The sequence below is a fragment of the Furipterus horrens genome, unplaced genomic scaffold, assembly GCF_987537825.1.
Source record: "Furipterus horrens unplaced genomic scaffold, mFurHor1.1.pri manual_scaffold_1, whole genome shotgun sequence".
In the NCBI taxonomy this organism is placed as follows: Eukaryota; Metazoa; Chordata; class Mammalia; order Chiroptera; family Furipteridae; genus Furipterus; species Furipterus horrens.
In genome coordinates, this window is record NW_028327171.1 from 52,258,749 (window position 1) to 52,285,204 (window position 26,456).

General features: G+C 37.4%; 1 protein-coding gene across 2 annotated transcripts in view; it reads right to left on the reverse strand.

The window, feature by feature from the left end:
* Nucleotides 1–26,456, reverse strand: part of FGF12 (fibroblast growth factor 12) — a 490,004-nt gene that overhangs the window by 315,610 nt on the left and 147,938 nt on the right. The window contains exon 1 of one of the 2 annotated variants that reach the window (XM_090282049.1): nucleotides 20,039–20,449. The exons of the other annotated variant lie outside the window; for it this stretch is intronic. Coding sequence (XP_090138175.1) covers nucleotides 20,039–20,129 — 91 coding nt within the window. The 5' untranslated portion in view covers nucleotides 20,130–20,449. Of the gene's footprint in view, nucleotides 1–20,038; nucleotides 20,450–26,456 lie in introns of those variants that run through there. 2 annotated transcript variants of the gene reach the window in all.

A 26,456-nucleotide genomic window follows, 5' to 3' on the forward strand; every position in this document is an offset into this window, starting at 1 on the left:
TTATTAATTGGAATTGCACTGCATTTGTAGATTCATTTCTAACATAATCTGTAAATTTTATATTTTTATAATTTTATAAGAGTTATAAACAAGAGTTTATCCATATAAATGCATATTTATAATGTTATAAAAAGAACTTAAATTGCACTGAGTGGCCATTAATACAGTTTTTCATTAGTAGAGGTGACTACCTCGTGTAAATTTGAGAAACACTGCTCTGGAAGATCTAGATCCAAAGAGTTCAGCACCAATTCAACATATTAATGCCACAAATCTTTTAAGCCTTCTTAGGCAATGATCCATGCATTCATATTTATTGAATGCCTATTGTATGTCAGACACTGAAGCCCGATCAGTGATCAAGATGGACACATTCTCTAGCCTCAGAGAACTTAAAACCGAATGAATGAGACAGAAAATTAATATATGAACAAATAATTTTTTAAATGTTTCAAACTGCCATCAGTGTATGATGTGAGGAAAATAAAGAGGGTCCTATGATAAATGGAGTAACTTGGAGGATCAGTTGAGATTAGATGATCAGTAGGAGCCTCTTGAAAAACATATTGCTTAAGATGATCCCTAGATGAAAAAATTAGTCACCTAAACTAAGGGTAGACATGGGCAGCAAGGGGAATTATTCCAGAAGAGGGAATAAAAAATTACAAACCTCTAATGCAGAAAAAATGTGATATGTCCTAGGAACTAAAAGAATGATGTACCTGAGAAACAGTGAGCATGGGGCGGGGGGGATGGGATAAAATGAAGTTGTACAGGTAGGTGTGGAGCATCATTCAGGGTCTTTAAAACCATATTAGGAATTTTTATTTCATTCTGAGTGAAACAAGAAGTCCCTGAGGGGTACAGCAGTGGAAAAATAAGGTCTAATTTTTATTTTTTAAATATTAGACTGAAGAGGGTAAAAGAGCTAAATAGGCCACTGACAAAACACCAAAAGCTCCTTCACGTGAGACCAAAATTGCCTGAAAAGGGACAGGAGCCATCACAGTGCTTACAGGTGTGTTTTTTGTTTTAATTTAAACTTTAAACAGTATTCAAATTATGAGATTTTTACCTAAAATGTCTGGATTTCTTGCATCTCTGGGATTGTTTTTTTATTTTTTTAATTTCTGGAAAATTCAGTATCACCAAGCCTGCATTCATGCCTAGAACCAGTTGGGTGGAATATTCATTCATTACCCTCAGTATGAAAGGAAAGCCTTTCAGTCCATTAGCTCTACCTCTATCAATACCACATTGGAGACGACACAGTAGTGAATCTGTTCTATTTCTTTAGTTCTACCCAATGCAGAAACCTCTAACCCTTGCTAAATGAATAACACCACCACATCACCAAATGAAATAATGAACAAATGACCACTAGAAACAGATGCATGTTTTGTGAACCTCATGAAGAAGCTCCTGATTTTGCTCCTGGGAAGGAATAAATTGTGAGAAAACTGAATTTATAGACTGATCTGATTTCTAAGACTGACTTAGAACAAAAGGAACCTATATGACCACTCTTCTCCCTTTACAGCAACACATATGAGTTTTTGAAAATATCTGAATCTATGCTCCGTCTTTCTGTGCACTAACTCAACTGATTACATGACCATTTGCCATAAATCAACAACTGCAGGTTAGAGTTAGAAATATAGTCACATGAAAGACCAAACTGTGGCTATTTTGGATCTGTTAGCCTCATGATGGGATGCTTTAATTTATGCATCATAGAAATCTCTTTACACCACTCTGCCTGTAATTGCAGCAGCTCATAATGCCTGCCTGCTCTTTCGTTTCACTTTATTATAGAAAAGCTGGTAAAAAGTCACTTTATGTAACTGATAATTTGCTAGGACAAGCTCACTAAGAGATGGTATCTGATAATTTTCTACCTCATCATCTCCCTAAATAAATAAAAACAACAAAAATAACAGTAATACTAAAAGGCCTTGGAGATGTTTTAAATCATCAAATTGAATGAGGTGTTAATTTTGTCCCTAAAATTTTTCAATCTTCTTATGTGGATGTAAAATTGCACATTACATAAAACCTTTTCTCCTAACATATTCTTCACTCTGAGATCATCGTTGCTATGGAAGGCCCATTTAATTGCCTATCTAATATCAATTTATTTTTCTTCTTTGCTAAGAGACTTCCAGTGTACTTCAGAGCAATGATAGACTTACATCCAATGGGTTGTAATTAATATAAGTCAATCCTAATAATAATATACTCCAATTCCCAGCCTCACTTTCAGCTAGGGGTCACCCACTTTTGCTAATGAGACTTGGGAGGAAGTGTTGGGAGATGTTTGAGAAACCCTTACTTCCATGATAAAAGAGAATTGATGTGGCTGGCATCACCCTCTCACCTTTTGCTTTGAGTTTAGCCTTGATGTTGGAGCTATAGCAACTACCGTGGAACTATAAAGTAGCAAGTAAGAAGATGAATGGCAACATGCTAAGCATGCCACAGTGCAAACACAGCTCTTAGGTCCTGGATGGTTTTGTTGAGTTTTGCATGAAATCCAACAAAATGCCTACTTCCAGACTTCTTAGTATTCGAGAAAAATCAATCCAGTTGATTCAGACACTTACTGAAGTTTTCTGTAACTTTCAGACAAATACCTTTCTAACTTACACAATTATCTTTCTGTACAACAGCTCAGGTCATCTGCAAATATTTTACCTTTTTCCTTGTCTCTCTCCAAATCTATATTCCACCAGAGTTCTCAAACATAGTATATATACAGTATGTTCATGGCACCGAAATTGCTCACCACTCTCTGAATCCTCTCTGTGGTCCACCATGGGTCTCTGTGAATGATTCCTCCTGTATGAGCAGTCATTTGCCATCCTTGTTTTTCTTCACCAAAAGCTATGTTGTATAAGCATATTCCATGACTCAGAAAATCCACTCCTAGGACTATTCCCAAGAGAAATGCATACATGCATTCACAAAGAGACAGGGGGAAGACAGTTCACAGCAGCAGTATTTGCACTGACCATACGTTGTAAACAACCTAATGGCCATCAACAGTAGAATGGATGATGAATGTGTGCTATGTTTACAGCAACAAAAATGAACAAATTGCAACTACAGCAACGTGCAACAATATGGATAGATCTCACAAACACAACATTGGACCCAGCATGCAGACATAAAAGAACATACACTGAATCACTTCATTTAAAGTTTTAAAACAGGCAATCTATAGTATCAGAGCCAGAGAATTGCTGCTTTTGGGGAAGGCAGTGACTGGAAGGAGGCGCAAGAAGAGCTACTCAGGTGCTGGTAATGTTCTGTTTCTCATCTTCATGATGGCTACGTGGGTGGGCTTTCTTTCTAAAATTACACCAAGCTACAAATATATGATTTATACACTTCTCTATATGTTGCATTTAAATGAAAAGATTTCAAAAACAAACAAAATGTAGGCATGTCAAAAAACCATCAACATAACTGCATTTCTCCCATAATCCTTTCTCTGGTTTCTTCTTCAGTGTAACCTTTTTCTCTCTTTTTCTTCCATAGAATTGTGTCTAGACCCACCTTACAACACATCCCAGGCTCCTTGGTATTAAGGTGTTTGTATAGGTAATGCCCCTGTTCCCCATAAGATTGTGATCTCCCTGAAGGCAAGGACCAATCACATCTGTGTCATCTCATCTACAATGCACACATTAGGTCAGGAAACCTCTGAATGCAGTTTTAACTCAAAATCACTTCCTTTGAAATGTAATGTACATCAGTTGTTTGTATGTGTTGTCTTTATGTTTTGGGATTTTCATAATCTATTAATATAAACATTTGAAGTTGTGAAGGCAGCTGTAGGTAGTTGACAATTCATCAGATTAAAAATGCAACACCTCCACTTGCAAATCTTCACTTGCCAATCATTGAAACCATGGAAATTTATGTAGGTAATTCCACCTTGTAGATCTGGAGTTTCCTGAAATATGGGAAGATAATGTTTGCCTCACAGAAGTGCCATGTGTCTCAAGAGAGCTGATGCACATAAGTAGTTTGTAAACTCTAAGCACTATACAATCTACAGGCATTGTTCTTCATTGTCTTCCAGTAGCATTCCCTAGCCTTTTCCATGCCATGGCACACCCAGATAATTACAATTACTGTATCACACTTAAGTAAAATAACATGGCTCCTTAGAGCTGGAGGACAGTAAGTATGCAACACTGGGTAGAAAGCCCTATGTTAGAAAACCATAATTTATTAAAATTAAAAATTTTGACTCAGATGGGATCAAGGCTTTTTGTCTCTCCTTCAAACAATACAGGGTGGGGCAAAAGTAGGTTTACCGTTGTTCATATGGAAAATAATTTAGTCATTAATAAATATGACAATACAACAGTAAACTGTGTATTGCATACTCACAACTGTAAACGTACATTTGTCCCGCCCTGTATAGGTGTCTCCATTGGTAAATTGAGCGCAAGCACATAAAGTAGGCCTGTGAGATAGATTGTCCCAAGCATCATCTAAAACCAAATAGGCATGTCGTCCATTAAATAAAAGCATCATACCACAGACTCAAGTGTCTAAAATGGAATTTACAATGTCATGCTTATTTATGTTCCTGTGGACCTTCGGGTGGCACCACAGCCTTTATTTTATCTTACATCTCTAATCACAATTTGTAAACAACCGATCAATATTTGAGCAGGAAGAAAACAGTTATTTCACATGTTTAATCACTTTTTCTAGTCAGAGGATGCTCATGCATACTTAATGCATGAATGCAACCTGATTCGTTTCCTAACAAAGAGAGAGAAAAAATATATACCCCTCCCCACACACACAAGGGTAGGATTTAATGTTCTTCCTCTTAAATTAGTGAGATATTAGTAGTAAAATGGGAAGGTTGGGGGGAAGAAATTACTATCATTCATTACATTAGCAGAGAATTTGTTGAAATCGTTTCACTTCTTTAGTATTTCCCAAAGTGTGGTAAGCAAATCATTTTAGGTAACATCCAAATGAAACCTTAAGAAAGTGTGGTAATAGTAAAATCACTATTTTAATAATTTAAAAACCTAGGATGTAATAAATAAATAAATAAATAGATAGATAGATAAATAAATACAAATATATATAAAATAAAATAAAAAACCCAGAAAGTTAAACTTGTGCTTTTACATATATAATTGTTCGATCAAACTAAGTTAATTTTTTAAGATGTTAATTTAAATAAAAAACAATTTAGGGAGCACATAGATATAGCAAAATTATACAGGAGGTATATGAATGTCTACAGTTTGGGGGCTACTGTGTTAATATTTGCTGCTTACATATCAGTGTGGAAAAGTCTTAATGACACTTTCCTCTGAGTCAGTTCCAAAATAATTACCCTAATTCATAACAGGATTCAAAATATAAAAAGTAAAAATACCATAATATTAAATTAATCTCAGAAAAATAGGAAAATAATCATCTCAATATGTGATCAGAGGAATTACAAATGAGGAGACAGATGGAAGCGTGGAGAGCTAACGCTCGCCTCCGACAACAGGTGCCCGGAGTCCAGGTTCTCCTTCTCAGGTCTGGGACTGTGTGCCTTCAGGCAAATTTTCTCCTTGCACTTCAGCTTGTTCATCTGTAAAAGGACTACATTTCTCCAAGGTTCCTTCCAAAAACATCAATCTATGAGTCAAAGTATAAAACATTAACTCTGCATTAAGAGCACAATTAGCTATTAAATATGTCAAGTAGACTTATTGTTAACTAGATGGACCATAAATTAAGGTGTTGCTTCCTCCACTCAATATTCCTACTTCTTCAGAGCTATGTGTTCAAGGATTTTATTATTTTACAGTGAATTTTACCCTTTAATGAAGGCTCTAAAGAAGCCCCAGAGGCTGACATTTTATTCCTGTCATTTAGAAAAGATCAAGCACACACCTATGACACTGTCCTGACCGCCTGGATCCCAAGAAAATGACAACATATACCCAGGGCTTTACCAGAGGATTTGAGAATGAAAATTACGAGTACTGTATTCCTTGGTATCTTCTAAACTAAAGTCAGAATCCTTCCTACTGCATCACACAGCCAACCATTCCTTGCATCTCTCTCTTTCTGTGTCCTCCCTCGACTCCTCATTAGAGCTCAGAAAAGGAACTAGCTCTTTCTGACATGAAGTCTTAGATTTGACACAAAGTGTTGGAGCTAGAAAAGTAACACAGGTCATCTATTTCTGCTTCATATCAGATGTTTACATCCTTCTGCAATATCCGCACAGTCACAAAGCACCTGCTTGTTTAATAACAATAATCAAAACTCATCAGCAGGCAAAACATTCATATATGGCCTCTACAACTGCAGTCATTGTACTTCCTGTTCATCCGAGAGCTACCTTCCAAACTCAATCCATCAAAACTACTTCTACTTCCTTGAAATCAACAGAATATCCTTTTCTACTGCAATCTTCTCTAGGTTAAATATCTTTATGGCCTTTGTCTAATCTTTATAACTCATGACTTCAAACCCTATTAATATTATGGTTATCATCTCCTGTTTGTATTGCAGTGTAATAATATCCCTTGGGAGGCATGACACCCAAGACCAGGTACAATGTCCTCCTTCCCACTTCAAGTGCATCTTGTGACTAGCATGGAGTACAATGGTACAACCCACTCTATTGGTCTATTTTTTTTTCTCATTTGTAATTTTCCCTCTAACTTCTGAGACACAGACTGAAACACAGTCATAGCTCAGAGAAAGGTACCAGTAAAACTTTGAGGCTTATCTCCTTTTGAAATCACTGTGGGAATAATTTTGGTGTCTAGGCTAAAATGTATTTCTATAGTCTCATTATCAATAATGCAAAAGTTATCCTAACCTGAGGTATACGAAGCTAGACACCTACATATGCATTTATGTGTGTGTGTCTGTATGTATATATAATATACATGCATATACATTTTAATCAGTCAGCCTTACATTGCATCACAAATGATAGTGGAGTTTGAACAGTCATCTTTCCAAGATATTTGTGTCATGCAATAGAAAACTGTGTTTACAAAATTAATTTTATAATTCATATCAAAAACTATATATTTGTAAATCATTACTAATCATGAAATATTTCCCAATTATGTGTCTTCATGAGTCTAAGATGAAAGTAGGGAAAGACTGGTACGTTCATTTTCATATGAACACACAGATCTTGCCAAAATTCACATAATCTGTAAATTATAGAGCGAAAACTGTAATCCAAGCCTTTGGATTCCAGATCCAGTCCCCCTTCACAATATTATTCTCCCTAAATTACCAGATGTTTGAGCACCTAGTTTGGTTCTAAGACTCTGTATATATTAGGTGTAAATCTGAGTTGCCCCCTTTGACCTAATTTTTTGAAATTGTCACAGTTTGATTTGGCAATCTCATGGCTGTTTCTGTGTATTTGTAGAAAGCAGAAAACACATGACCATCATCTTTTCAATGGATAACTATTTGCCTAAAATAATAACAGAAGTGTTTCTAATCACAAATAGTAACAACCAGACACCTCCATTAGTACCCTCCAGAAAAACCACATGGGCTCCAAAAACTATTAAGAGCCTTCAGCCACCAATGCTAAAAGGAGGGGAAATACAAAAAAGGAAGAAAAAAAAAAGAAAGAGGGAAACAGAGAAAGAAAGAAAGAGAAAAAAAAGCTATGAGCTTAAATGTTTATAAAATTCAAAATTTATAGCCCTGTCTTCTGCAGCCTCAAGCCAATGGACACTTGCCACCATGGCCTAAAACAAACATTCCTGAATCTACCTCTACCCTATAATCTGGGGGAATTCTTGAAAAGTATAAGCACATGGGAACTTTATGACCCAGCTTTCATTTTTCTATTCAATCATTCTTATCAGCATATGAATACACCATGACAGTTTTCATAAAAACAATGCTACCATGATCCCATATTCCATCATTCCTCCACATGACTTTACTGTAAAATTCTAGAAAGATTTTTCTATGCTCACTGTATGTTATGGATAACCTCCACATTTCCCAATGGAAAGATCCATCACACTCTGTATATGATTGACCTCTCATCAGCATGTGACCCAGTTGGTCATTCTTTACTTGATGCTTTCTTGCCACTTTCTTCACTTAACTGCTCTTATTACACTCTCCTGAATTTCCTCCACTTCTCAAGCTACTCCTTTGGAGTCTCTTGGACATCATTTCGTTTTTGATGGCTAAATATAGGAGTATCTTAGGCTTATTCCTTACATCTCATCTCTTCCATATCAACACTAACTCCTTATGACTGAATATAGTTCTGGAGTTCTAAACACCATATCTATGCTGATGAACCACACATTTACATCTCCAGAACCGGCCTTCTCTACATTGCAGGCCTTTATCTTTCCATTCAATATCTCTACTCTATTCTATGTCAATCTAATATATTCAAAACACAACAGTTGAGTTTATCCCCCCAAAGTAATTCTATCCTTCTTTGTTTCCCAACTCAGTAAAAACTATCTCTTTTCACCTAGTTGCTCAGACCTAATTATTTGAGTGAGCTTTGACCTGTCTTTCTCTCAATCAATTAGCAAACCCTGTCAGCTCTAGCTCGATATATCCTAAATCCACCTAACACATTATGACTCTATCCCAAGCTGCTCACCAGAAATACTGTAATAACCTCCTAAATAGCCTCCCTGATACAGCCTATTTTCATTCTGCAGCCAGAATGGTCCCTTTAAAATGTAAGTAGTTTATCATACCCCTGTTCAAAACCATTCCATGACTTCCCATACCATCAAGATAAATTCCAAAATATTTGCCAAAGACTTCCAGGACCATAAATAATTTCCTTCCCTATATTTTTCCTCACTTTACTCCTACCGCACTGCCCTTCTCAGTCCTCTTTGAATATGCCAAGCCTAGTGCTGCCTCAGGATCTTTGCACTCACTGTTCCTTCCAGCTACATCAAGGTTTCGCTCTGTGTTTTCAGGCTTGCTCTTCCTTTCCTTTGGTCTTCAGGGGAAAAGCTGTTCCCTCAGAGAAGACCACACTCTCCAAAGAGCACTCCCTTCACTCTGTTCCCTTAATGCATTTATTTCTTTTTGTAGCACTTATTTTAGTATATGCAGGCTAGTTGTTTATTTATTGTTTTACTTATGCACTATAAAGTAAGTTCTTAAAATAGACATTGTTTTGCTCACCACTAAATCCCCAGCAATTAGAGCAATGCCAGGCAAAGAGGAGGCCACTGATAAATGAAGAAATGAAAGAAGAAGTGAGCAAATTTAGCCTGAAACACATGTCCTTTCTTGTCTCCATGCCTTAGTGTAGGCTTGCCTCTTTACACAAAATGCCCTTTCTCATTTCCTATGCAAGTTGATTGCCTATTTATTCTTTAAAATGCATTAGGGGTGACATTTTCCCCTAGAGCCTTCCCAGATAAGCCTCCCTGAGAACACACACACACATCACCAAAGGGAACTTCTCTCATTTTTCTCTGCTTTCAAGATAAGTTGTTCCTACCTCTAGTTTAGCACCTACCCTCAAAGATGTGTTTCTTTTTTTTTCCTTTTCTTTTCACTGTGTGGTTGCCTCTCACTCGCGCCTCCAACTGGAGACCTGACATGCAACCTAGTCATGTGCCCTGACTGGGAATCAAACCAGCGACACTTGGCTCGCAGGTGAACACTCAATCCACTGAGCCACAGCAGCCAGGGCAAAGATATGTTTCTTATATCTTTGCCTCCAAGCCACACTGTGATCTCCTTGGGATGACAGTTAATTTATCTTTATATGCCCAATGCCAAGCACATATCAGAAACTAGTTGTAGCTACACTAGGTCTGATCACTGGTATGCACATAGACATTTCTATTTCCTTCTGTCTGTGCCAAACTGTTTTAATTAGAAGCTGCCATTCATTTAAATGGTTACTACACGTAAAAGTAGTTCACTTCTTCTCTACACGCTGATACAGTACATGTATTTTCACGATTGAGAACTAGAGTCATCCAACCCTCAATAATAGAAGTTAGTCTGGATAGTGGATTCCATTATCACACCCTTTGCAATATTCTAGTTATCAGTCATCAGTGAAAGAGTTTAATGTAAGCTTAAATCATCAAAATGCCCCAACCTCTATTGTGTTGTCCCAATTCACAATGTGGACTGAAAAGGATCTATATTATTGATAGGAATAGCATTCTTTATCATGACAATGTAGAACAGAAAATTTTGTATGCAACAAGATGTCATAGCTATTGGAAGATATATTCTAAAGAAGCAATAAATTAATTACATGTTGATAAATCTTACTTTTGCCACTAATCGCCTCTTCAGGACAATGTAAAATGGAGCTTTATTTTTTCTCTGACATGGCCTTGTGTCATAAATGCATCAAACATAACAATAGCAATAAATAAGTTGTATCTGTATCATGCTTTTTAGACCTTGCCACTTTGCACTTCCACTGTTTCATTTAGATGTCAAACAACACTTTGATGGAATAAGGATGATTATAACCACACTATAGATGAGAGTTTTAAGGTTCACAGAGGTTAAGAAAGTTGCCTAAGGTCATGCATTGAGTGAATGAAAGAACCAGGTTTCAATCTGTATCACTAGAGTCCAAATCCCAAATATACTAAGAGCTAAAAATCCTGGATTCAAAGATCCAGCCACTTCACACAGACATGGGGTTTGAATAGCTGCCTCAAGCTTGCTGGGCCTCAGTGTTTCCATCTGCCAAATAAAAGTATGTATTAGATTCCTACAACTGTTGCTAGAACCCAAATCATGTATTATGATTCAATATCTGAATCACTTACACTGTACACATAGTATGATCATTGGTCTCCCCTTGTTAGATTACAATACAGGTTTCATGTTTGCTACTTAATGTCCATGTTGTGATGACAAGATTCATTAGTCGCTGAAATCTGATCATGCTCAAAAGTTCCATGAGGCAGAGATATTAATCAGAACAAAGCTTTAGCTCAGTTTTAATGTCTATCTTTGAAATGCACTTCCAACTTTTTGAGAAAGCTGGCTATTCTCAGCCATAAGGACCCTGCTAAGGAGGATCAGAGGGCTTAGAAAAAAGAGTTAACATAGATCTGAAGCCACTGGACAATCTCAGCTCCACCTATTCTCCTTCATTTATTTTCCTCTTAAACCTCCCCAGTCTTAAGCATTTAGTCCAATTCCAGCTCAACCAAGAATCATTTCCTCTCAATTCAAAAGGTGAGATGACAGAGTGCACCTATTTATAATTCCCAAGAGAAGGGAAAGGAAGGTGTAGCATACAATCAAAGGAAAACAGACTGGACTTCAGACCATTCTCAGCTGTCCCTGTGGATTCACTAATACAATAAAACCAAATCCCCAAGCAGGCAGTTCTTCAGCAGTTGTGCAAATTCCTTTCACTCCAGTCCACTGTGCAACGGCCTTGGTCAAAAGACACTTGTTTCCTATTGATTCACTAACCTCTCCAGCTCAGGTTGTTTCTCTTTCTTCCTGCCCCATTCAATGCCCAACGGCCTCTAACAGAAATCTAACCCTGGACACAGAGGATTTTTTTCTAGTTAGCATGATGCTGGATGTAAAACATCAGGGAGTATTAGCCAAGTAAGGCTGCTCCTCCTACTACAAATCAGCACACATTCCTAAATGAACATACAGATTAAAAATACAAATACTGCACTTAGTATCAGACAGTAATTCATTTTACTCCTCACCACAACCTTCATAAGATAGGTGCTATGCTTATTACCTTTTTACAAATGAGGAAATTGAGGCCCTGGGGGGTGGGTTAAAGAACTTTTCCAAGATCACAGGCTGCTAAGTCTCAACGTCAAGTTGAACCCATGCAACCTGGCACCACAGTCCATGGTCTCAGCCACTACAGCAGACTGCCTCATATCAGGTACATACTTCTGAACTTCAAATATTTGTATTAATAGGGATGAATTACAGAAACATAAAATTGAGTAAAAAACAGGATGCAGAAAGATAATTACAGTTCAAGACCATTTATATAATTTTATAAACACACAAAACAATATTATATGGGACATGTATTAAGAATATAAACACATGGACTGGAGTGACACCTGTCATAGTCATTATAGTTGTTACAGCTGAGGAGGAAGGGACTCTTGAATGTAGCTGGGGATCATGCCAAATGATTTTAATTTTCAGTAAGGCTGGACCTCTTTATTTCAAAAATACCTGAAAGACATATGTCATAAAGTTAATTTGTTCATTCTGAGTATTAAGCATAATAGTATTTGTTATGTTAATGACTGGTCATTTCTGTACATTATCCTTAGAAATAAACTATGGGTTGGCCAACACGTCTATGGTTTTTTCCATAAAATAAAACACATACTTTTCATTTTCACTAATAACTATTGATTTGGAATGTTTTGAGTATGTCGGCTATCTCCTACATGGAAAAATGTTGATTATTCTCAATTAATGTCTCAACTTGATCTCTATCAACATCAGCTTCAACTGGTCTACCAACCACGGAGCATCGTCTAGCAAGAAATCTCCAGAACAAAACTTTGCAAACCACTTTTGACACATTCAATCAGTCACAGCATCTTCTCCATACACTGCACAGATCTTTTTCTGTGTTTCAGTTGCATTTTTACCTTTCTTGAAATAATAAAGCATAATATGCTGAAAATGTTGCATATTTTCTTCCATATTAAATATTAAAAGGTTACACAAAAATTCACCAATTTTGATAAGTTTTTATAAAATGCTTGCTGATATGACAGCTGTCATAATACAATCTAACAAAACTGTTTCAAATGAAGTTAAAAACAACGAAGTGCTACTAGAGCCATCTTACAGGAAAAAAACAAGTGAACTTTTTGGCAAACCCAACACATATATTTCATCTTCTATTCATTCTTGTGTCCTCCAAATTCCAATGCCATGAACACCCATTTCTAGCTAAGGTAATGAAATCCATAATATTGCAGTTTGAAAAATAGTATCACGTGATCATCCATCCAGGGCTAGTTAGCCTAAGGTCAACTACAACTAAACTATTTTCAGCTGAGAGTGATGAAAATGAGTTAACAACCAATCTACTGAACTAGAACTTGAAATGAGCACATGCAATCACAGAAGCCAAAAGTAATCATCAGAGAAGATAACAAAAACAAAAAATGTCATAGGGAATTTATTGCTACTCCAAACACAGCAATCCATTCTAGAATAATGACAATACTGACTAAGACTGATGCACTATAGACACCATCAATACCTTAATTGGGATCTGTTGTGCTCACATATTATCTCCCTTATCAAATAAGATCTTTTAGAACTGAGTTCATGTAGGCCAGGCCCATTGCTTGGCACACGGTGGGTCTCAGTAAATGCTAGTTGAAGTGACATTCCATAATTTCTTTGCTTTTCCAAACCTAAACAAATTCAACTCTTTAAGCAAGAGGATAGCGAATGAAGCTGAACGTTAGCATTCTTTAACTAGATAGATGCCTTTCTGGAGGGGGGTGAGGTGTTAGTTATTTTTGCTTACTAAGCTAGAAATTAGACTCTCCCCTTGTCATAGAATCTCCTCTGTTTTCAGAGGGACTATCTTGTCAAGCCTTTCTAATCATACAAAAACAAGTCAATTTCCTTGTCTCTGTTACTGTAAAAAAAAAAAAAGAAAATACAACCATTAAAGTAGATACTTCCATCTGAGGTGTTAAGTATGGGTAAGTAATTTATATTGGATATATTTTGAGCAGAATAAAGTTCATGAAGATATTATTTCTTTTAATCCTCACTTGAGGATATATTTATTGATTTCAGAGAAAGAAGGAAGGAGAGAGAGAAAGAAACATCGATGTGAGAGGAAAACATCAATCAGTGGCCTCCAGTATGCGCCACAACCAGGGATCTAACCCGCACACTAGGTATATGCCCTCACCTGACCGGGATCAAACCAGCAACCTTTTAGTGTACAGGACAACACTCCAACCAACTGAGCCACCCAGGCAGGGAAAGTTCATGCAGACTTAAAAATTTTCCCCTACATTTACATGCCTCATTTAAAAATTCATGTTTATTCTTGATGACGTGTCTTATTTGCTCCAAAAGTTTGTGAGAAGAAATCATGCCAAGAACAGCAGGCCAGAGTAATGACATTTGTAATCTACTTTGAAAGACAGATGGTGCAAGGGTGCAATGCTACCTGGGCTGTACACTTAGCACTCCCACTCTGGTATTATTCAAAATGAAATAACCCCAACATTCAGAAATGTATCCATGACTACTATGATTGCTTTTTCTGAACCAGAAGTGGCCAGACTATATCTTGTGCTGGGAGTGAGTGTTTCGCCTAAGAAAGATGGATGCTCCATTCTCAGTCACCCTGCAATATGAAAAGCAATGAACTTTGGAATAGGAGCAGGAATAACCTCATTGTCTCTCTGGAATTGGGAGAAACAATACCTAATTGCTGGGTGTAAGACTATCCACTATGCAGAGATAGGCTAGGAATTTAAGAGAGATGACCAGGAGGCTCTCCTACAGAAGAATATGACCTATGTACTCTAGGAGCAATAGTAGCTAATATCTGTCTGTAGACTTCCATTCTCTGCACCGTTGTACACCTCTGCTTCCTGAAGACCCACAGTCTGGTTTTCTATAAGGCTGAAAATGGCAAAACCTTGCATCTCGGTGGTTCAGAGTAAAGAAAATTGGTAGTAAAGTCCAACAACAGCACAGATTTGTGGAATGTGTAAAAATTCTTCAGTGTTTCCTAGAAATTATTTGGTAAGGAAAACACTGAAAAAGACTGGAAAGTCAGCAATCTACTGAATGAGCCTAGCTATTAGGACTTGAAAAAAGAAGTAAACTTACTTTTTAGTTCTGATGGCATCAATTTTTTTTTTCTGTTACCCTGATTCTATAATGTTAAAATTCAATGTGACCTTTGGTTGCCTCCTATCTTGATCTTCTAAATAATGTACCAACACAAAAGAGTTGAACTCAAGCATCATGGGCTATTAAGAATAAAATTAGTGCTACTAGTTATACTTCATTCCTAAAATCCAGGTATCAAAAATCACTTAAAAGAATACCACCCAAATTACTCCCCAACCCCAATTTACATTTGTTTCTATCAATGAAATAAAATATAGAATTTTTCTTAATGCTGTGAAGAATACAGTGGTTATCAGATTTCAGGAAATAAACAGGAATCTTCAGAAATGAAATCAGCTAGATACAAACTCCGATTGCTTTTTACCAGAATGGAGGCCTAAACATGCAAATCAAAATTTTAAATATATCCTAAGATTTAGTATGGTGCACATTTTTAAACTTAAGAGAAAGAACAAGATAGGATAAATCATAGATGTATTTAATATTTTATGACACCAGGAAGGAGCAAAGGCAAGAAAAAGAATAGCAGCAGAAAACACTAAGTACTGACTACTTGTTCAGGATTTCACACTAAGAACATTACCGACAGTAATGTATTTAATCTTCAGAACAGCCCTAAAACTAAGCACTATCATTAAGTCCACTTTGCATATGAGACACAACAAGACCAAGGAACTAGACCACAATCACAAAGAGCCAGGAAAATATTACATGGCTGTTAGAGTGTAAGTTTCTAAAGGACATATCAACACACTTAAAAATGTTATGCCTCTGAAAGTTACATGCTATAAGGGTAAATTTTCATTCCTCCTTTCTTTGCTTACTTCTTGGTCCACAAGAAAAGCTTCTGACTTTTCCAACATATGGGGAGAGTCACTGCCCTTCCAAAGAAGAGAAAAACACCTCACTGGTGAGATCATGAAGAAAAGAATGGGGCAGATGAAGCTTAGTCTGTGGTGGACACTCTCGCTCTCATGCACTCGCTCGCTCTCTCTCTCACTCTCTCTCTCTCAATATGGAAATAAATAATCATATTTAAATATTTGGAAAATACTTTGTAAAATGAGATATGTGTTAGTATTTTTAATACAAACAACTAAAAATATTTTAAAATATTAATGTCCCACAATTTTCCACCTGGCTAAAACTGATTTGCATATATAGTCAATATGTATAAAAATTAGAAACAGCACAGAAAAGCACAAAGCTAGAAAGGGAAAGCCTCCTTCCTTACTGCCCTATAAGTATCTCTCTCCAACTAACCCCTATGAACTGCTAGCTTCTTGTGATTGTTTCTGGAAAAATATTTTTGAAATATTTTAATATGCGTATGTATATCCATATTTAAAATTATTGTTTAAGTTCATGGGGAAAGAAACAAACAAAGCATATAATTTTTGTGTGATAACTTTTGCTTAAAATATTCACCCACAAAGAATGGAAGGAATTATTTTGGAGTTATGGTTTTATAAGTGATTTTCTTATTCTACAATGCTACCGAGATTTTACATTTTCAGAAGTTTCTCCTATGAGCAGAGAACTGTAAAGTATAATATATACCTCACTAGTTTTTTTATTATAAAAGGAATACATTTTCATAAACATTCAAATAATGCAGACATTTGTAAAGTAAAAAGCAAGTCTTCCATCTCTCCCTAAAGGTAACTATGATACACACACACACACACACACACGTATAGACATTTTAGATACATATAAATACACATAAATCTAAATGCTTTCAGGAAAGACATAAATATACATAGACATATAAAACTTTACCTGCATAAGCCATAGTTTCCTAACCTGTCTTATGTAACTGTAAAGAGGAGTGCTATCCTGCCTAGCTAACTGTGAAGTTTAGAAGCCAAAAGGTCGAAGGAAGTGATTGATGGCCTCCATTTTCCATATGTGGCAGTTTTAGAAAATGCAACACCAACTTTTCATTCTATTTCTCGCCATTTTCAGGTCAGCCCCATGGTGCCTGTGAACACAGGACTGTCACCAGGCTGGCAAAGAACATTACTGCCTAGAATTCCTGTTCTCAATTAATCTTCTGACTTCAGCTTTCGAGTATCTGGAACCATAGGCACATCCACTGTCTCTAGTCAATGAGTTACTTACATAGTGCAAAAATGGAATAGGGCAAAGGGGTTTGTCACTGTCATTTTGAGAATGGCTTCATGAAGACTTTAACTATGCTAAAGAAGTTCCTTAGTGCCAAGGTCAGACACTGAGCCAACATGGCGATTCACCGATTCTCAAGTTCCTCCAAGTCAAGCAAATAATTAGTGCCTTAGAGAATGATCCAGCTAGCAGCAACAACCTCTCTCCCCTAAAAAGGGAAAGAAAGAGAGAGAGACAGACAGAGAGACAGAGAGAGAGAGAAATTGATTTTTGTGCCATTAAGTTTTATTTAAAGACCATGCAATCGAATCCCAGCTGGCTTCATTGAAGCAACAACGTGGGCAATCAGTGACACCAACTGCAATGCTATCATTTCTATAAACAGTAATGAGTGGAGGGGGTAGGAAGGTACTAGAAGCTTATGTATAAACAAGAAAGATCATTTCAGCAAGAGAAATTGTCTTGGCAGATTCACAGTGTCTTTCTAATTGGCACCCTATGAAATGCAAATGCCCTGCAACATCTAGTAGTATAGGAGAAATATTCAGGCACAGCAATCATAGCAATGTACAATGAAAATATTATGTCATAAAGGTAGTAATTTCATACACTAAGTTATACAAAGGAAAGTTTCATTGTTTTAAGATATTTCATGGAAATTAAGGGCACAGAAGTATAAGTACTCCCTGGATGTCCCTTTCTAATTCAGAGAATTGAACATGCATCTTTCTGAGAAGCCAATGAATTGTATCTGGCCAAGAATAAATGAACTTATGTTGAAGTAGATGCAGAGAAGAGGTATAACATAAATAGGTAGGCAGGATATCTGAATATGAACAATGCTAGGTAGGTTTAAATTGAGTTGTAGAGTACTTACCTTCGTAAAAAAAAACAAAACAAAAAAACAAAAAAAAACTGCTTTTTTAATACCTGCATCTTATTTTATTTCAAACACATTCTTCCAGTAAAATATCCAAATATATTATCTCTTTCCATTAGAGCCCCTTTCTGACCCACCTCAGACTACCTTTTGAACTCCTAAAGGCTTTCAAACTCAGAAAGATTAACATAAATTTTAGGCAGAAATAATCATTCCTTCACTACTGAGGCTACACCATTTTAAAAAGAACTGCCCTAAAGTGATAGTTCCCCAATATAACCAATTATCCCACTGCATAAAAATGCATGTATAAATAAAATGCAACTGTTTTTATAGGATCACATGTTAAATCTAAGGTTAAGTAAGGTATAGGAACTAGAGCTATCATTATTTCCACTTTTTTCAGATAGTAATACTAAATTTAAAAATTCTTAGTGATTTTATTGAGGCTGCTTTATGACTAGGTCTACTAAATCTCATGATCTTGCAAAAGTCTATGCTGCCCAATCACATGTGTAGTCCATTCTGTTTGGCTCTGTTACTATTTGGAAAACTGGCTTTACATGTAAATTGAACATATTACCTATTTTACCATGAGGAAGTGCCATGTCTCCATTACACACCATACATACTTTAAAACTTTTTACACATAGGAAACATATACAAGTTACAATTAACACATATTTAATGTAGAAAAGGAAAATTGACATCTCTATTGGCCTTCTGAAATATGTGTGTTTCAACACATAAAACTTCAACATCAAGCATGTTAGTTTAGAATGTAGTGGCTTGGAATCATTTAGCAGTTATAAACATGGTTGAAAAAATGTTTAAATAATCTTCCAAATTGAATAAAGGTAAAAACATGAGATCTCATGGCTGATTTCATTTCAAAAGTATATACTCTAATATCTCACATACAGTTAAATTACCTAATTAGTTCTTTTAAAACAGTTTTATTTTGCATTTGGAGTGATGAGTAACCAGAAAGTCAAAGTTTTAGAAAGGATGAATGAAACCCATATATATTCCTATCTTTCCAAATATAATTTTCATAGCTCCAGAAAAAAGTGAAAATAGGTAACCAAATGAATCAGATCCACCAGAATATAGGAAGTTTTAAACATGAAGCCTATTATTATATTGTTAAATTTTTTAAAATTAAAGTTACATATTTGTAATTCATGGGCCCCAAAAAATTGTTTTAAAGAGGGACACTTGTTTAGACATAATAGGGGGAGCTTTCCTCTGTCCTCACACCTTACCCCCATTTTGTAAGAGAAAACCAAAGACACAAAAAGTGGATTAGCACTTGAAAAATTACTAGACATAATCATTTTTTAAGAAACTTACACCTTAAAAGAAAGAGATGCACAATGGAAAATGTTGTAGAACAGCACACTACTTCCAAGGATTTACCCAGAAAGCTATCACACTTGTTTGGTCTTAGTTTGATATTTTTTCATTAATTTTTTAATTGTTTTTCTCAGTATTGCTTGGTCATTTAAAGAGCCTACTTTTCTTTCTTGCCTCCCTGTGCCCTTCCTGGGGGACCTAATTTGTTAAGCCCCAAGCTAAATGGGGCTCTCCTGTTTCCGCAAGGAGGGCAGAAAGTGCTTGATCTCCAGGGCCAAACGAACTCCCGGATGATGGCCAGGGGTCTACTTTTCAGACCAAGTAAGAAAAATGAGATACCTGCCTCACCAGCCACCTGTTTAAAAGTCCCCTGTCCTGCCGAACGTACCAGCAACTTCTCAAAGGAGACACTGAACAACTCCAAGTCGCACGTCGCCTTCGCAAGTCACAAGGAGGGAGCCGCGAGGAAGTGCGAAAGCAGGTCACTGAAAGCAGCCCTCAGGAAGAGACCCGCAAGTTCCAGTTCAGGCGCTAGGTGACAGCTAAAGCGTTCTATAAAGCGCTGATGACTTCAGGGATTTAAAAAAAGAAAAAAGAAAGAAAGAAAAGAAAGAAAGAAAAAAAAACCCCACGGCGGGGGGCCTTTAGCCCCAGTAAGTAAACTCCTCGGCCCACCACCACCCACCACGCTGAATAAAGGAGGGGAGGGAAGAGGAGAGGAAGCCAGGAGGAGGGGTGGGGTGTTCTAGGGTTAAGGAAAGAACATTTTCTCACCACTTAGGCTGTTGCTGGTCCTCAGGCTCCTTCCACAGAGACACTGCAGCATATGCACTCCTTTCTTCAAAGAAAGCTCAAGAATCTTCATGGAGAAGCGCGTGTGTGGGGCTCGTCAACTCCCCGCCCACCTCCGCTAATCGTCCAACCAAAGGGCGGCCTGTCCTGGAGAGCTGGCTCCCGAGTCCATGATGCGAGAGTCCCAGATGCGGACCAGCTCGCACCTCGACCCCGCAGGATCCGGCAGCAGCGACAGACAGGCGCCGTGGCCACGGCAGGCAGGAGAGAAGGAAGTGCGCCTCCGCTGGGGCAGCCCCCCGGGGAGCCACAGGCGCGGCCACACCCCCGTGGGGGCAAACGTGACACTTTGGGACTTCTCCAAGAGGCGACTGGTCTGCGGGCTGGAGGGTGACTGGGTCAGTGCGCCTTTCTGGGTGCCGGCTCCCGGGGGCACGAGGGCGGAGTCCCGCGCTGGCCCTGGCCTTTGGACTCCTGGCTCAGGGCCCTGCTCCTGCTCTCAGCATGGGGCGGTGAACCCTGGGCCCCGTGGGCTGCGCGCGTGCGGAGGGTGACTGGGCGTGGGAATGCGGCGGAAGGGATGCGCCTGCTGGAAGGGCTGGACCCGTGTGCCTGCAAAGCGTCAGAAACGACTCCGGAGAACTGGGGAGTAGAGATGGGGAGGAGGGGATGTGGAATAAAGAAAGCTCATGGGTGCAAGCGATGAGAGCGACAGTGTGCCTAGTTATGGACCAAGCCCTAATGTGGGAGTCTGGACACCTGGATTTTCTAATGGGGGCTCTGTGACCTTGGGTAAGTCACTTCCCCCCTTTGTAAATAGGGCATGGAATAGAGAATTGGTTGCTTCGTGATTGTCCCTGTGCCTTCCACTCTTCTGGAACAGCTTAGCATAGGTCCAGTGGGAAGGCAAGGGCAAGGGAAAGGGAGACCAGGAGGGGATGCCAGGCGCAGAGGAGAGGCAGATGAGGAAGAAAATCGGAAAATAACAGTACTTCCCTTTGGCGCAATGTTCTGATCAGTTCTGCCTCTGCTGACTGACCCCAAAGATGCCCAGTGAGATTCCCTGTAGGTCTAAAGGTCTCGATTGTTTTTTCACCAGCAACCTCTTTGGCTTTATTTATGTGTTTATTGGTTGGTTTGTTCATTTGTTTGCTCCCAGAGGAGGCCATTAAAGCCCTGGTGGAAGGCCTATGAGCAAAACCTACAAAGAATGCTGGTGATGTGATGGGACTCCATTCATGCTACCTGGACTCTCAGGGCCAGAGGGATTATAGAGAACTCAGCAATAGAGCAAATGATTAAGAATATAAACACTGGAGATAAGCAGCCTAAATTCAAATTCTTACTAGTTACGTGACCTTGAACAAATAATTAACCTCTGTGCCTCAGTTTCCTCATCTCTAAAAAAGAGATATAGCATCTACCTTATACAACCCTTGCTGAGAGTTAAGAACACCCTGATATAATCGTATTAACAATGATTACTTAGCTGCCCACCTGAGGGTTTTCTCAATCACTTTCACTTTCCAATGAACACCAGTATTCATACTGATGTCCACATTTCTGCTTGAACAGTTCAAGTAGAGAGAACTCACCAGTTCCCAAGTTAGTTAATTGCACAAAACCTCTTAGAAGGTTTACACTGACACTAAGCCACCAACTTCATTTTTGTTCCTCCCATTTTCCCAAGGCCACTGAGCACCAGCTGGTTAGCTCTTCGCTCCAAGGGAGTAAAAATGGTTTTCATCACCACTTTCCTTTTTCTCTTCTCTAGGCTAAATCTTCACAGTTCCTATGGTGTTCTCTAAAGGTTGAGATTGAAAGTTGAATTTGTCTGGAAAAATATTCTTTCAGAAGTCTCTTTCTTTTTCCTCTCAAAGATAGTAGAAGAAAGCCAGAACATCTGGAAGGCTGTGAGCCCACTGCCACCCCTGGCTCCACATTCTCTTAATTCCTTTCAGAATTAAGCTCCAGCCAGGTAAGGTCATTAGAGGTGCTTCCAAGACTCAATAAGATATGCCCAGGCCTTTCTTCCAGTCATCTTTTAGAACTGTTGTTCACTGGAACCACCCAGGCTCCATGGGCTGCAGGGCCCTTGAAGATTTTGCTAAAGCTGCCACATTGTCATCACTGGGCAACCTGGGTCATGGCCTTCATCTTTCCGGTCTCTTGGGAATTAGTGGGAAACTTGGCTCATCTAGGGATTCTACCATAGACATTCCCCATGGAGAGTGAGGCAATTAGCAAAAGAAAAACACCTAAAAATAGTCTTTCATGCTGCATCGGATGCAGAGAGCTTTCCAGTAGGGTGCTCCTGCTCTGGAACCCAATGCCAGAGCTAAATGTTATTTCTTAAAACATAACACACACACACACACCACATACACACACAGACACACATACCTAGGACAAGGCCCTGATTCCCTCAAAGGAACCAGAGCAGAGGGAGTAGGACCATGTGTGGTTTTAAAACACATATGACATCCTGAGCATCAATTTTCGTATTTATAATGAGCCTCTCTGCCTACCTGGCAGAAGCCATTACAAGGATTCAATGCAGTGAAATATGTGAAAGTGCTTTGAAGATTTTTATTATCTTGGCAAGATAAGGTGCTATTCCCAAGTTCCTGGGTTCTAGGTTCTCCTCAATGGCCTAACAGACTGGCTCTTTTATTTCTTTACAAGAAGAGTTAACATGTGAATCTTCTGTCTCCTCAGTAAGACTAAACTCTTCAAAGGCAGGGCAGCAAAGGTAACTGTTACAATTAATATTCAAATGGTCTGTTGTCTTGTTTAAATGGCTGTTGAGGTGATTCTGTGGTCAAGTGGATTCATCACAAATAAAATGAATCATCAGTGTAGTTGAAAAAAACAAACAAACAAACAAAAAAAGAGGGATCACATTGACAGACTTTTTGTTGTTACTGAACTCTCAAGTGAGTTCAGATTAAACCAAAGAAAGCACATGATATTTTAATGAAAAAAATTTTCTTACTATATATTATGGACATTTGGTCAAAACAGCTATAAAACAGTATTTATTGATCTCTAGAATTTTATTACTTAAACTTAGTCTTTAAAAAAATAAAGGTTCTTACCCTTATTGGGACTTCAATGTACATGTTTGTTAAAGCTCCTTCTAAGGTGACTTCCAGTTCCATAATTAGGCACATAGATATAGTCTTTAAGGTATCTTGGGCAGTACTTCAGGAGAACACAGTTTTACAGGTACCATAATATCCAAAAACAGGACAAAACAAAGTATATAATGGTAGCCAGGAGCACAATGGATGGTAGTAATGTGGCAAATTGTAGTTTAAGCAAAACTTACAAATTTTCTGCTTTCTGTTTGTATTATTCCATAAGCCAAGATCAAAATTTTACTGGCAATTATATTTTTAAACTTTAAATTCAAGATATATTATTATTTTAATGACCACATTTTGAATTATGTATGTCTCTAACTGAGTTATTGAGGGTTTTTTTAAGTTAGGCATTCTTTCTGCTTTTTTTTTTCTTTCTGCTTTTTAATTGACTTTAGACCAACACCAGCAAATAACTCACTAGTATGGCTTTAGAAAGAAATAATCACTTTCTAAGAGTGATTAGAAAACCTGGTACATAATGAAAGGTGAGCTTGTTTAAATTCCTAGTATCTAAATTTTTCTTCTCTATAAAGAGTTATTTATACATAGTTTGTAGGAGTTAATTTTTTCAGGGAGTTCTCAGATTTTTAAGTGGTGATTTATCTAAGACATTTTCTGTTCATATTAAACATAGGAATCTGTTGCCTCTTGGCATCAGTTGTGCAATTAATCAGTGTATTTATCTGCTGGCAAGACTACATTGAATCAGTAATAAAATATTCAAAATTGTGCCAGGCCAAAAACTTTTAATGAGTATACTAATGGCAAAATGTCTATCAAATGGAAAGTAACTTATATTTTCACAAAGAAACCAAACCAACACATAAACTAAAAGATTAACATCAGTGTGATAGTATCTTTGTTCTGTGTTATATGTACTCCAATGACTGCTAGGGTAAAAACCAGGCCTGTATCTCACATCTCAGAAATACCTTCAAATCCAATTTTGATATGCAACTGCCATAGACTGAATGTCTGTATCCCCCCACCCAAATTCACATATTCAATTCCTAACCCCTCAGGGAGTAGAAGGGGGGGCCTTTGGGAAGCCTCAGGATCATGAATGAGATTACTGCCCTTATAAAAGAGACTCCAGAGTTTCCTTTCCCCTTTTGTCATATGAGGACACAGTGAGAAAAGGGTTGTCTATGCTCTAGGAAGCCCATCCTCTACAGACACAGGATCTTGGTGACTTGACCTTGGACTTCCCAGTCTCCAGAACCGTGAGAAATATTTGTTGCTTAAGCCACCCACTTTATGGGCTGTTTGGTTATAATAGCCCGAACACACAAAGATGGCAATAAAATCAATCTCGTTAGATAATGTGACAGAAAGGGCCACTAGCAAATAACCTTATTAATGACATATGGTCTAAATAACTTTTAATTGTTTTCAAAACAGCAAACACATGGGTTTTTAAAAAATTGTATATTCTTCCTCTTGTTCTTTTTTATTTGTTCTTCTATATCATCTTCTCCAAACACTTTATTTTGAAATAAATCTAGACTTACAGAAAAGTTGCAAAATAATACAATGTCTGTGTATACTATTTACCCAACTTCTGATGTTAACAACTTGCATAAACTGTGTCCAATGATCAAAACCAGAAAATTTACATGGCACCATGCTATTCAATAAATTGCAAACTTCTGCCAGTGTTCCCTCCTCATGTCCTTCCTCTGTTGCAGCATTCAGCTTGGATCCACATGGCATTTAGTTGTCTCCTAAATCTTCTTCAATGTATGCAGAGCCTCAGTCTCCCCTTTCTTTTAGGACCTTGGCATTTGTAATAAATATTGCTCAAATATTTTGTTGAATGTCTTTCAATTTGGTGTCTTTCAAACACCTTTCAACTGGCGTTTTCTAGTGATTAGTCAAAGGTTATTAATTTTGACAAGAATGCCACATTCTTTAACCTTTCACGGTGTCTATTCAAAATAGTATTTTTCAAAATGACTTAGATTAGTTCTTTTCTTCCTTATCCTTTCCAGTGCAGTTTATTCAGTTGTAATCCAGTAATGCCCATTTATTATTACTTATGTTTCATACTGGCTGATTTTAATTATTTCATTAAAATTAATTAACTTTAATTTTTCTTTGTTATTTCAGTATTTAAAACACCTGTATGGTTCTAAGAACCTTGTATAAATGAGAGTTTCTGTTTCCCCACAGCCCCACGAATAGAATGTATTGTCCCACTGTTCTATTTTTGTCAATTTAATTGTAATGTCGTCTTAATTTGCATGTCTAATTTTGAGTGAGTTTGAACATTTTTAATTTGCTTGAGAGCTTATAGCTTATATTTTTTCAAAGGGATTGCCTAGTCATGTTATTTTCCCATTTTGCTACTGGGGGAAAAAAAAATCACTTTTAAAATACCAGAACTTGCCACTAAGAAGGGCAGTGGAATTAAATTATATTAATTAAAAAATTTTTTGATACATATAGGAGTTCAAAACAAGGTCATTGTCATTGGGAAAAGGGTGAGGTTTTAAGATAAAATTTCAGTCACTCATTTGTTCACACTTTCCATAAACATTTAGAAACTAAAACTAAAACTAAATCCTTGCCCGAAAAACTAGTAAAGGAAGAGAGTAAAACACAGCTTTGCAATACAGGTAGCAGCACTGCAGAGCTCGGTGAAAGTACAGAGAAAAAAGTGGTTCACTATATCTTTTGAGGGAGAAAGAAACCAAAAAACTTTATGTAGATTAAGAAATGTGAGCTAAACCAAAGGAGGTATCTCATTTAAATATACAATGTCCAGTGCTTAACAAATGCTGCCATCTTACTTTCTAGCGACAATTAATAGGTACTACATCCACTAAAGAACCTTCTGGGGTCCAGTTAATGTATAAGACTTCCATGCATTTTCCTCCAACCATCCCACCCCTAGACATCAATCTTCAAATAAATAATACTTCAGGATTTGCTGCTATAGTTGGATGTTTTCCATTCTCTTTTAATAACTCTAACATGTTGTTTGGAATAAATGCAGAGCATGTCATTTATATTTTTTTAAAAAAAAACCTTTAAATGTGATTGTATGAGTCAAATGGGAGGAAAATGTTTTTACCTTATCATAGCCAAGTATGAGTTGTTTTTTGTGAGAAATATTAAATCAATCAATCCAAGATAGCTAATACTTGTGAAATTCAGGAAAACAACATTTGCTTATTAGTCAAAACTAATTATGAAAATATAGGTTCAGCTCTGCCATGGCCAGATGGCTCAGTTGATTAGAGCATCATTCT